Raw genomic sequence first — 17,433 nt, forward strand, 5'->3', positions numbered from 1 at the left:
TACTACTATGTTTGCCATTAAGCAGAGAGGATGGAAAATAAATTCGGACCACTTTTCAGAGTGGAGGAACTTGATTCATGCATTAAAGTATACAGAAGTCTTTCGGCGTCATATTGAACTGGCAGATAGATCCTCCACTTATACTCAGATCTGAACAAAGAGCTGACGGCTATTCCAAGCCAAACCAGATTGCTTGTTTTGAGAGAATTTTTTTTTTTTCTGGCTTTCTTTTTGCTTCTCTTTTTGTGCAGTTGTCATGAAACACATTTAAATGCTGACTGGCTTATCCAGGGAGTGGGTTTTAGTTTTCATGAGGACATTAACTCCTACCTTCGCCTATTTATGAGCGATGTCATCTTTGATCAAACAGTTTCCTTTGTGCCTTTTGGATGACAGTGATTTATTCTTCTGAAAACCTGCAGTTTTCAAAGAAGAAAATGGAACAGGTTTTTTTTTTTAAAGGGGGCTGTAAAAGAACTCATTAACCTTCTAAAATTACTTTCTCAGCTCAAGTGTTCTCACTTTATTTCTGTTTAATTTCACGTTACATACATTTCTGGCGGGACCCGGTACCTTTTTTAAATCAGCCTTCATGCATCAATCGGCCTGACTTGTTTCTCATTTGAAACAGATTGAGACGGAAAGGTGGGTTACCATTAATTGGGGCTGTTTCTGATTTTGTTTAATTTCACGTCGGCTCTCTTTTTCCCTGCCTGTCCAACCCACTTGTTAGATTTGGAACATTTTGCAAAGCCAAGGACCGTGTCCGAATCAATGTGCCATCTTTCCATCCAGCATTTAGCTCAATGTTTTGTGCATTATAAACACGTGTACTACCGATTTTCATTGAATTTATTTGCAGAAGATGCAAATAAAATGGATTAAATTGGTGGGCAGATGGTAGCCTCAAAAAAAAAACATATTATTCGGTCACGTGCACACACACACACACACACACACACAGTTTGCTCTGTGCTTTTCAGGTTGATTTTGTTTTCTTTGCTTTTTTTTTTTTCATTAATGCCTCTAGAGCTTTGATTTCTCAGCATTTTGTAGAGAATTGTGAATAAGAGAGCAGGGTCTCTCTAACTGCCATATCAATACGGTGATGTTCTGGGAAGTGTTCTGAATTTTTAGGCTAATAAGAAACCATGACAATTTTAGTCCCTTACATTACCGATCACCTCTCCCCTTGTAAAGGTTAATATATTGTAATGTAGAAAGCTTTGCTCTTGAAACTTTGTACCTGGTTAAACTCCAACCATTGCAAAGAAAACTTGGCATAACTATTTAATTTTAGGCATCCACAAGAATCAAAATGGAAATGAGATTTCGAAATGTGTTTAAAACCATATAGGATTTCCCAATAGGTATTATTTTGCAAACAAGTGAGCGAAGCAAATGAAATCATTTGTCTTGAAAACTGTTTGCCCCCCCTGCATTTGAGTTTTTCTCAAATTTTAAAAGCTCCTTTAAATGCTAACAACCACATTTTGGAACTGAATGCCCATATCGTTAAATTGAATCGATCGTTTAAATGAATACTTTTACCCAGAATGCCCGCCAAGTCAGTCTGGGTGTTTTGACGCTCTAAGTGCCAATATATTCCTTTCTCCGAAGATTGGAATGCACCCCCTTCTCCTCACTTTCCCTTCCTAGCCCTCCTCTCTCGCTCCTCCCTTCTATCCTTTTGACTGATTCCACTTGATACGGTTGAAATCATTTTGAGAAATGGATTAGACGTCCCCAAATCTGGTCCTAGGGTTTGTTTTATCAACAGTTAACTCTCCCGTGATGCGAATCAGGATGCTCGGGTTGCCACCGAGAGGCAAGGCCTAACCTTCCCCAAAGACTGGGTGTGAAAGGTCAATTTTCTGTCATTTTCTCAGGCTTTAATTCCCTAGGTTCAAGTCAGAGCTGTGGGGATTTAGCTTGTACTTGAATCTCCACGTGACTCCTGAAGTCAGAGGAGGCTGTTCAAAGAAGGTATTCTGTGGTTTAGGCAGAGATCAGGAGGAGGTCAGGGCCTTCCAGGATGAAGAGTTCAGCCAGGTTCAGGTTTACTTGACCAACCAGACATTTATGGACACAGCAGCGTGTCCTAGTGGTTAGAGGACGGGCCTGGGAGTCAGAAGGACCTGGATTCTCACCCCTACTTCCCTCTTTGTCTCCCGTATGACCTTGAGCGAGTTGCTTAACTTCTCAGTGCCCTAGTTACCTCATCAGTAAAATGGAGATTAAGAACTGTGAGCCCCATGTGGGACACGGACTGTGTCGCACTCGCTTGGCTTGTATCTACCCCACCGCTTAGAACAGTGCCCGGCACGTAGTAAGCGCCTAGCAGGTAACATTAAAAAAAACAAAAAAAGGAAAACAGCAGAGTCTCTGGCACAGAAAAGAAGTTAGCTCACGGGTGTATTGAAGAGCACTGAGCAATCTTTTACTTGTAAGGTTATCATTTAGGCTAGAAATTATTGAGGTAAATCCGTTCGAGAATAGCGACAGAACAGTGTCCTTGTAGCGAGGAGCATGTAAACAGTTCTTTGTTTAAAATGCACTGGGAGTGTAGTCTGATTTGCATGTTAATGAAGCGAAGGCCATGATGGTAGTCTAATAGGAGGAAGGAAAAAAGATGGGCACTTCTCCGCCGAGAGGTGTTCGGTTGGGTTTTAAGACACTGTTGCTTTTGAAGTCGTTAATGATTTTGCATGGGCCTCCCTAGCCGGACAGATGGAGGGGCTGTATTAGAGTCTTTGATTGTGATTTGTGATCCCAGATTGCAGCTTAAGTGAAGTAGAGAGTGTGGATTCCTGCTCTGGAAAAGAAAAAACAAAAACAAAAAATGAAAAAAAACCTGGAACCTGGGGGCTTCTATGTGGTGCTGGTGGGACAGATAAGCGGAGATGTGTTGAGCGCAAAATAAGACACGGGATCGTTGGCTAAGTGGGAGGTCAGGGCTAAGGAGGTTGATGAGGGAGTTGTCCATGTAGATACTGGAAATCATGTGAATCCCTCCAATCCAAGGGTTGTGGTTGTTTTTTTCTTTTACTGCACTTCCCCGAGTAGTTAATGCAGCTATCTAAACACAGCAGATCCTCAGTGAAGACTATTGATTGATCGATTGAATTCAAAAAGTTTCCTAATTCTTTACTGTTTAAAATCAGAAAACACAAGGAAACTTCAGCAGTTTTTTTTTTCTAAGTACACCTCTGTCCCTTTTTCCTTCTTCCCTGACCGTATTTGTCCGTTGAGGTCAGTGCTATGTAAACTATGCTTCCTGTTTATTTCTTTGTGCGCATCCTCCTTTCCTCTAATATGACAGCAAAATCCAATCCATTTAAATATTAATATGAGATTTGCCGAAGAGTATCTCGGAAGCACCGAATCACTGAGAATTGGAAAACGTAATCTAAATGCCATCCAATTTCCTTTTATTTACAGCCTTTGAGCCATTTTACAAATTGAAAAGCAACCACCCAGCCATTTCATGTTTCAGTTATTATATGTTTAAAAGATTCTAAGATATATCAGCATGCCTATCTCATCAAGTAAATTCACATAAACGGTAAATGGAGAAACTCCCAAATTGCTGATTCTGAGTGAAGCAACCTAATGTCCTGAACTTAAAAAGCTCATATATTAGTAACTGTATTAGCCAGAGAGTAGCAAGGATATTTTCTGTCACAGCCTATTGCTTCTGTGGGTTTTTACTTTTGTTTCATTTTCTCTTTCTCTTCCCCTATCGTGTGTGGCTTTCAATTGTTATTGGTTTCTGTTTTGGTTTTTTTTTTTGGAGGGACACCTGAGGCAGGTGGGGGTGATAGTATTTTATTGAGCACCCTTTGGGTTGCAAGGCACTGTATTAAGCACTTGGGAAATTAAAAAGAAGTATGAGACATGTTCAGTGCACCCTAGGAGTTTACCCGCTAATGAGGGAAGCAGACATCAAATTATTTCCAAAAGAATGAAGAAGTAGGTCCAATCAATTATACATTCACAGTGGGAGAGTTCAAGGTGCTCAATCAGCATAGAGAATCGCTTGAGAATTCAGACAGGAAGGCAACATCCAGTTATTTGTAATGAGGGTAAAGGGAAAGCATGGGTAACGGAAATCCAGAATGCCTCTACAGGTTGTGCTCTAATCCTCATTCTAGCCAGCACCTGAAGTATTTTCCCTCATCTTGCCTCCTTTCACACCAGCTAATGATTAGCAGAAATTGCTTTTGAGTTTTGTCCCAGTTAACTGTTCACTGCTTCGCCTCAGTTGGATACGCTAACGAGTGGAATAGCCTAAAGGAAGTAAAGAGGACAAATAATATTCCGAGTAATGCTCTCAAAAATCATTTTTTGGTCAATTGAAAAGTGTTGGGGGGGGGGAAGGGGGTAGGAGGAAGGGTGTTTTGAGGTCTCCGTTGACTAGTGGAAAGAGTGCGTGGCTAGAATTTGGAAGAACCGAGTTCCAATCCCAACGCAGGCCTAGCTATATGTACTCTCTGGGCCTTGGTTACTTCATCTATTAAATGTGGGTAAAAATACTCGCCTGTCCTAACATCATAGGAATGTTATAAGGAATTAAATAACATAATAAATTTTCCACTAGAGTTAAGCTTCCCCCACCAACCTAGGTTGTCACCTCTTCCACTAGATCGCAAGCTCCTCTTCGCAAGGGATTGTTCTCTTTGATATTCTCCCACTGGTTAGTAATGAAATTGATTAATTATAATTATGGTATTTGTTAGGCACTTACTATGTGCAGAGCGCTGTTCTATGCGCTGGGGTAGATACCGGGTAATCAGATTGTCCCACGCTGGGCTCACATTTTTCTTTTAATCCCCATTTTTACAGACGAGGTAACTGAGGCACAGAGAAGTTAAGTAACTTGCCCAAGGTCACACAGCAGACGGGTGGCGGAGCCGGGATTAGAACCCTCGACCTCTGACTCCCAAGTCCGCGCTCTTAGTACAGCACACAATAAGCACTCAGCAAATACCATCGATTGACCGATTAGAGTGTTCGATGGAAAGAACGAGTGACATAGCCTTTATTTTAATGTCCGTCTCCCTCCTCACTAGACTCTAAGCTTGCGGCAGGAATCGTGCCCACCAACTCTATTGTATTTCATTCTTCCAACCGGTTAGTACAAGGCCCTGCACACCGTAAGCTCACAGTAAATATCACTGATGGAAAGCGTTTTAGAAAGTGATTATCTTCTCTATGCATGTACGGTCTCCATATGGGGTGGCAACGAAGGTATCGAGGCTGTTTACTGAGCGCTTATCATGTGCTGAGCACTGCGTTAAGTGCTTGGGAAGACTAATAATGATGGTGGTATTTGTTAAGTTCTTACTATGTGCAAAGCACTGTTCTAAGCGCTGGGGGATACAAGGTGATCAGGTTGTCCCGCGTGGGGCTCACAGTTTTTTAATCCCCCTTTTACAAATGAGGTAACTGAGGCACAGGGAAGTTAAGTGACTTGCCCAAAGTCACACAGCTGACAAGCGGCGGAGCCGGTATTCGAACCCATGACCTCTGACTCCCAAGCCCGGGCTCTTTCCACTGAGCCACGCTGCACAGTATAACAGGGTCGGGAGATATGATCCCTGTTTTAAAAAGAGTTCACAGTCTACAAGTCTGAGGTCTCCCCCTCTAGACCGTGAACTAGACTTATTGCTGTATTGTACTTTTCCAAGCGCTTAATACAGCGCTTGCACACGGTAAGTGCTCAATAAATAGGATCGAATGGATGAACACAAGTCGGTTAATTCAGCCTGTGGGGTGACTGGATCCGGCTTGTAGACATTTCTTTCTCTCGCCACAATGTCGTGAGATTAATGTCCAATCCAGTTCTTTTAGCGTCATTCACAGTGTTATATATCACACTGTGCTATATAACAAAGAGAAGTAACTTGTTTTAGTTATTCATTATATCGGCTAGGGTTCTTGCTTAGTAAGAATACATTCAGTTGCATTCTCCTTTCTGGGTCATATAATAATAATGTTGGTATTTGTTAAGCGCTTACTCTGTGCAGAGCACTGTTCTAAGCGCTGGGGTAGATACAGGGTCATCAGGTTGTCCTACGTGAAGCTCACAGTCTTAATCCTCCTTTTACAGATCAGGTGACTGAGGCACAGAGAGGCGAAGTGACTTGCCCACAGTCACACAGCTGACAAGTGGCAGAGCTGGGATTCGAACCCACGACCTCTGACTCCCAAGCCCGGGCTCTTTCCCCTGAGCCACGCTGCTTCTCTGTAGATCTGGGGACCTTTGGGCATTTGCTATTCAACCCACCCTCAAGCCCACAGCACTGACGTGCATATCTTTAAATTGTGTATTAGCACTCACTTGTGTATATTAATGTCTGATCCCCCTTCTAGACCGTAAGCTTGTTGAGGGCAGGGAACGTGTCTGCCAACTCTCTTGTACTCTCCCATGCAGTGCTGTGCACATAGTAAGTGCTCAATAAATATCTCCGATTGATTAAACGTTATTGTTTTAGAGGAAGGGCGAGTGTTTGAATGGGCCCTGCGTACGCTCCCCTCTCTGATCTCATAACTGTTTCGGGGGATTTTTTTAAAATCCCCCATTCTCTAGGTTAGGTGTCAGCCCACCTCTGTGACGGGTCGGGGGTGGGAGGGGGCCGGAGGAGGCCGTTGACTTGCAGGACAGGCCGCGGCGTACGATGTCCCCTAAAACCCTTAGCCCTACTAAGCGCTTGGGAGAGTTCAGCACAACAGTAGAGCAGGCACATTCCCTGCCCACGGTGAGGTTGATACAGAAAAGTTGAATGACTTGCTCAAGGTCACCCAGGCAAGTACGGACAGGGCCGTGATCAGAAGGCCGAGATTAGGACCCCGAGGCTCCGAGTCCCCGGCCTGTGCTCTTTCTACTATTCCACGCTGCTTCTCAAAAGCCTGGGACTGTAGGGAATCGGGGACGGGAGCAGGGAGGCAGGACGTTTGGGCCTTTTTTGCAGCACAGTGTGAAGTGCGACAAGAAAGTCGGGAGCTGAAGGAAACATTTTGGAGGAAAGAAATGAAGGAACGAAAGGCCCTAAGCTCGACCCAGGCAGGCTGCGTAACCACTGCTGCACCCGAAACTAGAAATGTGAAAAGATTTGTCTTCTGTTACTGGATTTTCTTTGGACTTAGAAGAGACGCTGTACTCTTATCTGTTGTCAACTTGTGCAGTGGCAACTACCTCTGGTGATTTTACCCGGCGGGCCAGCCTACCTCTAGCTTTAATAAAAGGCTATCTCTCATCTTATGTAAAATAATATACCTGTTTGTTTTTCGTGTTGGGCATTCCTCACATCCCTCTTCTGAAGGAGGCAACTGAAGCCTCTTAAAAAGTGGATTTTTCAGCCACGAGGCAGGATGATGTCGGGAATTTCAGCTATTTATGTTGCCGGTACGGGGGGATGAGATGTAAGACTTGGGACGATGAGAGTGGATACCGGGTGTTTCTGCGATTCGCCGCGAAACACTCGGAAAGATCGGGGTATCGAGTCGTCAGAATCCCAGAACGCTTGTGTTGGGTAAATCCTGCTTCATCCAAATTTAGGCGCAAAACAGAGAGGCCTAGTCGAAAGAGCACAGGCCTGGGAGTCAGAAAGACCAGGGTTCTAATCCGGGCTCTGCCACTTGACTGCTGTGTGACCCTGGACAAGCCATTTAACTTCTCTGGGCCTTTGTTTTCTCCGGTGTAAAATGGAGATGTACCATCTGTCCTCACTCTGCTTTAGGCTGTGAGCCCAATGTGGGACAGGACTGTGTCTTGTAGCTGAACGAGTACTTGTCACATAGTAAGAGCAAGTGACTCAGAATTGGGATGCTTTAACCTGGCTGAGAAGCCAGCAAAGGAGCCTGATGTTTCTTCTCTAATGGAACTGTGGACGGGGAACTTGCCTACCGACTCTGTTGTTCTGCACTCTACCGCGTGGCTTAGTCCAGTGTTCTGCACACAGCAAGGGCTCGATAAATGCATCCGATTGATTCCCAGACATTTTGCTTCTCTCAATTTGTCTCTCTCCTTTCAAGTGCCACAGGCGGGGATGTCTGTAACTACAGAACTGGAAATTTGTCCCAGAGATTTAATTTCTCACTCTTAAGGGACTAAAATTCAGGCCTACCCCAAGGAATTGAAGTCTGATCTTCTCACTACTCTAAAGCCGGAGCAGGGAAAGCATACGGAAGCCCTGTTTCGTTCTAAGAAGAGAACATCCTGTGAGGGCCGATTTGTTACGCTTAGATGTTAACTCGGGAGGGCCGGCTTGGGCACGCTGCTAGTCTGTCTCCATGTTCAAAAGATACTTTGCCGGTCTTTCAGTTTGCACAGAGCTAATGGGACTGTGAAGTGCGTATAGCTTCATTTGGGTTGGGACGACCTTGGAGGGTCATGGAAGCAAACGTGGCCTAGTTGAAAGAGCCCCGCCTGGGCGTTAAAGGACCTGGGTTCTGTCCCAACTCTGCCACTTCCCTTTTGGTTGACCTCGAACAAGTCATATCACCTCTAGCTGCCTCAGTTTCATCATCTGTAAAATGGGACTAAGTACCTGTTGGCCCTCGGACTCACACTGAGTCCTAATAATAATAATCATAATCTTGGTATTTGTTAAGCACTTCCTCTGTGCCAGGAACTGTACTACGTTCTGGGATGGATACAAGATAATCAGGTTGGACACAGTCCCCTGTGTGACTGTGGGCAAGTCACTTAACTTCTCTGTGCCTCAGTTCCCTCATCTGTAAAATGGGGATGAAGACTGTGAGCCCCACGTGGGACAGCCTGATTCCCCTATGTCTACCCCAGCGCTTAGAACAGTGCTCGGCACATAGTAAGCGCTTAACAAATACCAACATTAATATTTGTTAAGCGCGTACTCTGTGCGAAGCACTGTACTAAGCACAGGGGTAGATACAAGTTTGTCGGGTTTGACACAGCCCCTATCTCCATTTTACAGATGAGGAAACTGAGGGACAGAGAAGTGAAGTGACTCGTCCAAGGTCACACCGCAGACAAGCGGCAGGGCCGGGATTAGAACCCAGGTCCTCTGACTCCCAGGCCCGGGCTCTTTTCTCTCGGCTCTGCTGCTCCCCAAGTGGGATTGTGTCTGACCTGATTATGTTGTATCTGTGTCATCGCTTATTATTGTGCTTGGCACATAGTGAGCACTTAAGATATTCCCCTTCTAGACTGTCAACTTGTCGTCTGCAGGGCAGCGTGGCTCGGTGGAAAGAGCACGGGCTTTGGGGTCAGAGGTCATGGGTTCAAATCCCAGCTCGGCCACTTGTCAGCTGTGTGACTTTGGGCGAGTCACTTCACTTCTCGGTGCCTCAGTTACCTCATCTGTAAAATGGGGATTAAGACCGTGAGCCCCACGTGGGACAACCTGATTCCCCTGTGTCTCCCCCAGTGCTTAGAACAGTGCTCGGTACATAGTAAGCACTTAACAGATACCAACATCATTATTATTACGTATCTGTTTATTGAACTCTCCCGAACACTTAGTACGGTGTTCCGTACATAGTAAGCGCTCCATAAATGCAACTGACTGGCTGAATATACCATTACGAAGATGATGGTGATGATAATGACGTGTTGATTTGTTTTCTGTTTGACCCTGTGTTGTAGAACTCTCTACCGCGGGACCATTGGGAATGGGCAGTACCACCAGCACGACACTCCGATTCACCACGAGTAGCGCAGGAAGGGGCACGACCACGTCGGTGCCGGGCCGGAGAAACCGGAGCACCAGCGCCCCTTCGCCGGCGGCGGCCGCGCCCGTGGAAATCACCACCCGCCTCCCGCCGGCTTCCTCCCAGCTGCCCGCCGTTGGGGCAGAGAGCTGCGAGGCGGTCGAATCCCGCGAGATCATGTGGTTTAAGACCCGCCAAGGGCAGGTGGCGAAGCAGCCGTGCCCCTTCGGGACAGTCGGTAAGCACCCGGAAGCGATCGCCGTTAATGGCGACCCAGCCCTTTTATCGTCAGGAACGGGTAGCCTTTTAATCGCTCATTCATCGCGTTATCGAATGGTCTCTTTCGGAGAGATCATCCGTTACTCTTAAGGCCCCCAGAAGGGTGATTCCTTGGGAGTTTCCATTTGGGGAGAGATCGTGATGCTGGGGCAGATGCAAGTGAAACCGAGGCCGTTTTATGATGGTGTGTTCATGCCAAGGTTTGGATGCAAAGATAATACAAATACGCAGCTTTGAATCGCCCACACCGTCATATTATTTAGAAGTCGATAGTCACCACAGATTTCCAGAGTGACACGTGGTCGGACGATCCCGAACGAAGGACTGTGTGTCCGGTACCCCCTACCTAGAGTCGCCCAGGCCAGTTTGCTCTCCGAGAAACATACTCGTGAACTGTTTTCTTCATTACTGCTTGACTTTGAAATCCTCCTAGTCTGTCTAGGACTTGTGTGTTCGATAATTAGGTAGAACATGATTAAGGGGTTAGGAAAAGAGTTCTTCGACTGCGCAAGCGAGACTTAGCCGAGCGTCCCGCGGCGACGAAGAAAACATTTGTGTGTGTGTGTCTGTGTATGGTGGGGAGGGGATGAGGGGGAGTTGCCACGGATGATGCTTCATTGCAAGTTGCCCTTGCAGCAGAAGAACTTGGCGTAATATGCAGATGCTCAAAGATGGAGCAGGGATTGGTGAAGAGCCCCCCCGGGGCGTTGGGTTTGCACCCGGCACCTTGTCTTCTTTTCAATACCCTGTTTCTGTTTCGGTTTCCAGGCGTGTCGACGTACCTTTGCCTCACCCCTGATGGGATTTGGGATCCCCAAGGCCCGGATCTCAGTAACTGCTCCTCACCTTGGGTCAATCACATGACGCAGAAGGTAAAGAGCCTATGTTTCCCGATGCTTTCTTTTCCTATTTCCAGAAGGTTGCTTAATAGCTGGCAAGTGCTAGTAAAAGTCCTCGTGCTTTTAAGGGGAAGAGATCTCTTTTGTGAGGTGACAGTTCACTCGCGTCACTCCAAACTGAAGGAACTGGTGATCCACTGAAAACTGCCTGTAAATCACCGGGCCGTACACTTCAGTGAAATGTGTCCAGCGTGGCCTGTTTCGTGTCCCTCTTTTCGGCTTTGTTTTTTTTGTTTTGTTTTTTTAACTAAATTTCCCACGCGTTTGGAAATCGTTGACCGCAGACTCCAAGGGCGTCCCGAACCTCGTGTCCTTGGCAAGATATATCTCCGTTGCACAAGCACAGAAACCCCACTCTGTCAACCCAGTAGCTCGGCAACGATTCTGTAGCTCTTCGTCATTCGCTGGTTCAGAAAAGGCATTCGTGTGTGATAATAAAATCTTAGAGATATGGAGTTAGTGGGGCTTATGTGGGTTACGGGGTTCAGAATGTTAGTAGCCCATCAATTTTTTGAGCACGTAGTATGTAGAGCACCCTACCGAGCTCTTGGGAGGGTACAGTGGAGTAAAGGGACACGATCCCTGCCATCAAGGAACTTACAGCGTGCCTCTGGAAACGGACATTAAACTAATTTATGTTAGAACTGAGCACGTCAGTCGATCATTTATTGAGCACTTGTGTGCAGAGCACTGTACTAAGCATTTGGGAGAGTACAGTATAACAATAAACAGGCACATTCCCTGCCCACAATTAGCTTACAGCAGAGGGGGAGACGGACGGTAATATAAACACATAAATCACAGACATGTACCTAGGGGCTGGGAGGGGGGAAGAATAAAGGAACAGGTCAGGGTGACATAGAAGGTGATGGGAGAATAAAGGAGGGCTTAGGGAAGGCCTGTTGGAGGAGGTCTGAAGGGGGGAGAATAATTGTCTTTCAGATATGGGGAGGGACAGTGTTTCAGGCCAGAGGCAGGATGGGGGCGAGAGGTGGGCGGCAAGATAGACGAGACTGAGGTACAGTGAGAAGGTTGGCATTAGAGGAGCAGTGTGTGCAGACTGGGTTGTAATAGAGTAGCGAGGTGAGATAGGAGGGAGCAAGGGGATTCAGTGTTTTAAAGCCAACGGTGAGGTGTTTCTGCCTTCGGACCCAAGGGACTGTGTAGACAAATCATTGTTCTAGCATTGAGTATGTTGCATTCACTCCTAAAGCGTTCATCTCTTGCAGAGTAGCCCAAGCCTGGATCTTCTGAAGAAACTCTCTGAGGGGGGCATGACTGACACGCTGCAACTCTAAAAGCAGTTCTCTCTCACGTGCTTCCTTCTCATGTTAACTGCCTTTAAGCTCAATAGTTTACGGAACAACGATCAATATATTTACTTTTCTAAACGAGCTTGCTCCCTCCTGACATCCCAACTCCCGGCCAAGCGATGGAATTGACGTTCGTAGGATAATTTTACATACTTTGTTGTATTGCCGTATCCACGGCATACTAGGAACTCAGATCCTGGGTTTCATTCTTGTCCGGTAATTTTACAGTTCCACAGAGCTCCCGCCATCAAGAATATAGCTTTTGGCTCCATTAAGGAGTAGCTAACGCTTGAGAGGAACTAACTCTTGCAAAATGTGACCAGATGAATAGATCAGTCTTGTACCTGCCGCCATTAACGGTTTTACACCTTTTCCTTCCCCCCGACCACCACATTATCACATTCTTAGCCCAAGGTTTAATGTTATTTGAGTCATAATTCACCTAAAATGTTGGGGCCTCTCTCCTGCTGCTCTGAGAAAATGGTCAGGCCATTAGAAAGGGAAAAAAAATAAGAGAAAAGAAAATACCTCTGTCCCTCCAATTTCCCTTCATGCTTTGGATTCATCTCTGTTGCTGAATTTTACTTTCCAAGCGCTTAGTACAGTACTCTGCACACAGTAAGCACTCAGTAAATACGATTGAATGGATGAATGATTCATATTTAATTCAAAACCTCCATGCAAAAATATCTGGGTGTTCTCCCAGCATTTAGTGGAGTGATCTGCCCACAGAGTGATCGACTGAGTGAAACCCGAAATGACTCTGGTTGTTTTGTGGCCTCTCTTTTGATTCTCGTGAAAGAAGGAATGATGAAATATTTCAGAGTCAAGTAAACAAAACTAAGGGAGAGAGCAAGGTCTGGTGTAAAGACTACGGGTGTGGCAGTCAGGAGTCCTGGGTTCTAGGCTCTGTGCTGCTGCTGACTGGATGTGTGACCTTGGGCAAGTCAGATGACCTCTCTAGTGCCTTCGTTTTCTCATCTGAATAATGAGGAGTAAATAGATGGCAGGAAGCGAATTGGGACCAATCACCCCGAATTTGTCCCCGTGCATAGTAAGTGTGTAAATAATATCCATCTATGGCATAATTGGAATCTAAAATAGTCTCTTTAAAACTACAGAAGTTTTGAAAGGATTGTATATTCATGCCTTAAGTATGCCACCGTAATTTACATCAAACCAATGATGTGCTAATCCATCCGAAAGCCAGCATGTTGTATTTAGGGAAATATTTTTAGTAGGCAAGAGGACACCTTCTAAACGTTATGAGCGAAGTAGGATAGGAAATCTACTTTTTGGTGAAAATGATTTGATGTATATTTTAATGACCTAAATTGATTAGTGGTATTAATTATCTCCACTTGGGTTAAGACAGTGGAAATGCAGTCACAATTCCTGCCCTGTTGGAGCTTATAGTACTTATAGTATGTACATATATGTATGTATGTGCACATATTATACAGGTAAACAGGTATCATGCAAGTACATATAGGTATATGACAAACACAACTGTGTAGGTTTGCACAGTGAATACAAGATTTAGGAACTTTGTAGACTTATGGGGATTTTTTTTTTTAAATCATTGTCCAGATTTCATCGGCCGACTTCTGGATGTTAAGCACAATACATGATGTAGCGACGTGTCAAGACAGCTACGTGTGTACTTTTTTTTATCACAGTGGTATTTGTTAAGTGCTTACTGTGTGCCAAGCACTGTTCTAAACACGAGGGTGAGATACAAGATAATCAGGTCAGCAACCCTCCCTGTCCCACATGGGCCTCACAGTCTAAGTAGAAGGGAAAACAAGCATTGAATCTCCATTTTACAGATGAGAAAACGAGACACAGAGAAGTTAGATGACTTGCCCAAGATTGCACAGCGGGCAGCTGGCACAGTCAGCATTTGAACCCAGGTCCTCTGACTCGCCTTATGCTTCTTCCAGTAAAAATAAAAAATAAAATCATGGCATTTGTTAAGCGCTTACTATGTCCCATTCACTACTAAGTGCTGGGTTAGATACAAGTAAATCGGGTTGGACATAGTTCCCGTCGCGCGTGGGGCTCACAGTCTCAATCCCCATTTTACAGATGAGGGAACTGAGGCCCAAAGAAATTAAGTGACTTGCCCAAGTGGTGAAGCCAGGATTAGAACCCATGACCTTTTGACTCCCAGGCCCGGGCTGTATCCACTACACCATGCTGCTTCTCCACACTGCCACACTACTCCCACTGTAGGATCCTTTTTTTCTTACTTCCCAGTCTGAACCTGGATTTGAGACCATTGATTCCTAAGGAAGGATGAGAGATCATTAAATAGCATTATCCACTGAGGCCCTCCAAGGGGTAGTTTGTCTGTGGGTTTGGACGTAATGAGGCTCTGATGGAAAAACCAAATAAATCTCTCCTTTTCTCATATCTGATCTTATTAGAGTGGGCATGTTCGCTCCTGTCACTGACATCTATTGTCACCTAATACGCATTCATCACCTTTTCCACGGACGCGGTTTCCACGTGTTCTCACGGAAAGAAATCCTGGGTGTAAAAATCCGAAACGGCAATCCCTGCACTCAACAGCCGTTATCGATTGAGGAACTCTCCTACCAGGCACAGACTCACAGAGAGTTTGTTTAGAATATACGCTCTGGGGCTCGGCTCCATATGTTGTTCCCTATTCTTGATGGCTGGCTAGTCTCAGTAGTGACCGCTCTCGGGTTTGGGCTGAAACATTTATGTCTGTAAAAATGCACATGTGTTTCACATTCAGATGTAATACAGTTTCCTGGCTGGGGAGGCCAGTGTATAACCCATCGATCTGTTCCTTACTGTGTAGACCCCAAAATAGACCTGGAGCATGCAGTACTAGTTGAGTAGTTTGCATCTCTGTACCTGCCTGGGTGATGCGGGGTTCATTCAAGACATTCTGCCTCAGGATGCCTGTCTGCTTTTGCAGTTTGCCAGAATTCAATGCTTTCCTGTAATTTCTTGTCACTGAGCTTCCGTGGGCGTTCTCCGTTTCCGAGAGTCATGCAAGAGCTGACTGGGGATCCTGATCTCTTGTATTTCGCACAGAGCCTACCCACCTGGACTGTGGTGTTGTCCTAGAGGATTGGAGACATTCTAGGGATCTTTATTGCTGTTTTGTCTTTCCAGTTAATGCTCCCCAAGTCCCCAGGAACTCAGGAGATAAAAGTGTCACCACCGCAAAGATGGCCAGACACCTTAGCTTTTCAGATTTTAATTTTTTTAGTTTGATATGGAGATCGGTGCTATCTTGTCCATCTTAATTTGATTTTCTACTTCTTCATTAGCTGTGGCATTTATTAAGTGTTTATTGTGCTAAGAAATGGTAGAGACTAGAAAATCAGATTAGACTCTTATCTCTGCCACACACAGGGCTCTGAACCGGAAAGCTGGGAAAAATGGGTATGTTATTCCCATTTTACAGGCGAGAGAACCGATGCACTGAGAGGCTAGGCTTTGTTGCTCAAGATTACACAGCAGACTAGCGGCAGGGTTGGAATTAGAACCTCCATCTCCTGAATCCCGGACAAATGCTCTTCTCACTAGTCTTTATCTCTCGTGCATGACTGGAAAGTAGTGCTGAGTGGGAGGTAAAATCGTGAGAGATGGCTTTCGATTCTTTATTGCCGAAGGGTCGCGTGGGATTCGTAGGTAGAATTGGGGTTGATTCAAGACTTTAATCCTCCTCAGAATTATTATAAACCCGTCTCACTGTGCCGAATGTGCAGGATGGCGCGGGCTATCTCTTTGTCTTCCTGTGAGTTTGCGGGCTCTCCTCTGGAATGATCATCTCTCATACTTCAGATAATGGCCACAGCCAGTTGGATCAGAGTTTCCTGGAGAGAAGACAACACCTAACGCTAGCGTATTGCACCCTGGACTAAACCAGCCTCAAGTGGTTTATGTGAACCTTTCGCTGTTGAGGAATGGATCCTGCCAGGGGCCATTAATCCTTCACCATCGTGGAGTAGCCTCGGTATCCCCATGAACTTGTCTGGATAGCCACATCTGGATCGGAGGCTGCCAAAGCCCGACAAAATGAAATGCTCGAGGTTGATGGATCTAGTATAAACGTTGTTACTGACTTCTCCTCGATCTCCCTTTGCTACAGAAGATCATTTTCATTGAACCCCATTGTGATTCTGAGCCTCCCCAGAGGGCTCTGTCAATAAGCGACTGATCTATAGAAACTCTGGTCAAGACCTCGCTAGTAATGGAGAGCGGGGAGGTGGCTATGTAATCAGAGGAGTCAGTGGGAGAACGACAGATAATAATAATAATAATAATGATGATGGCATTGGTTAAGTGCTATGTGCCAACCACTGTTCTAAGCACTGGGGTAGAGACAAGGTTATCGCGTTGTCCCGCGTGGGGCTCTCAGTCTTAATCCCCATTTTGCAGATGAGGTAACAGAGGCACCGAGAAGTGAAGTGACTTGTCCAAAGTCACACAGCTGACAGGTGGTGGATCCGGAATTAGAACCCATGACCCCTGAGTCCTCAGCCCACGCTCTTTCCACTGAGTCACGAGATAAGTAGAGGAGGATAGATGGTACTCGGGAGCCAGCGACTCAAGCAGACTCAAAATTCCCGGTCCATCGCTTAACCCCAACTATAGTACCTGATTTGGAAACATCAGTGTTTTCTACTGTTACCTAGGATATTTGGGATCACTTAATATTTTGACAGTAACATACTCATATTTTCAAATTTCCCATGGTAGAGTGAATATACTCATATCAAGAATGATTTTTGTCTACCTAAAATGTGATAATGTAATACTGCCCATTCGATCTCCATATCTTTATTTAGGCTACGGTATTTGCCGGCTGTTCACAGAACAGAGAAATGCTGGTGCTCTAACTTCAGCAGCATAAAAGAAGGAATTGAAACTACAACCTTTCGCAGTGGCATTCTTCTCTTCTCTTCGCTCCTTTGTTTGGCAAATCACTTTACTTCTTGCAGCTTTCTCTGGGTAGCACATGATGAAGTCCGGCCCTTGCATGAATACTTAGGAGAGTTGTGTATTGACCAAAGAAAAACAACTCCCGGTTTGAATTTTTAAAAAATGCAGCCTTTCAAGTTTCCGCAGTGCAAGTAGCTTCTCCTTAGTGTCACAGTTTGCCATTGAATCTTTTCAGACTGTGGGTTCTTAACTGGAAGACTGTGACTAGTGAAGAATGGTATTTAAAGACATTAGCGTCTTCTCTGTGTGAGAATGTATTTCTA

General features: G+C 45.3%; 1 protein-coding gene across 17 annotated transcripts in view; it reads left to right on the forward strand.

Moving 5' to 3' along the window:
• Window positions 1-17,433, forward strand: part of ADGRL3 (adhesion G protein-coupled receptor L3) — a 609,412-nt gene that overhangs the window by 465,731 nt on the left and 126,248 nt on the right. For all 17 annotated transcript variants that reach the window (XM_029072997.2, XM_029072999.2, XM_029072998.2 and 14 more), the window contains 2 exons: window positions 9,629-9,931; window positions 10,741-10,844. In XM_029072997.2, the coding sequence (XP_028928830.1) occupies window positions 9,629-9,931; window positions 10,741-10,844 (407 nt within the window). The remainder of the gene's footprint in view (window positions 1-9,628; window positions 9,932-10,740; window positions 10,845-17,433) is intronic.

This window comes from Ornithorhynchus anatinus, chromosome 10 (genome assembly GCF_004115215.2).
Source record: "Ornithorhynchus anatinus isolate Pmale09 chromosome 10, mOrnAna1.pri.v4, whole genome shotgun sequence".
NCBI lineage: Eukaryota > Metazoa > Chordata > Mammalia > Monotremata > Ornithorhynchidae > Ornithorhynchus > Ornithorhynchus anatinus.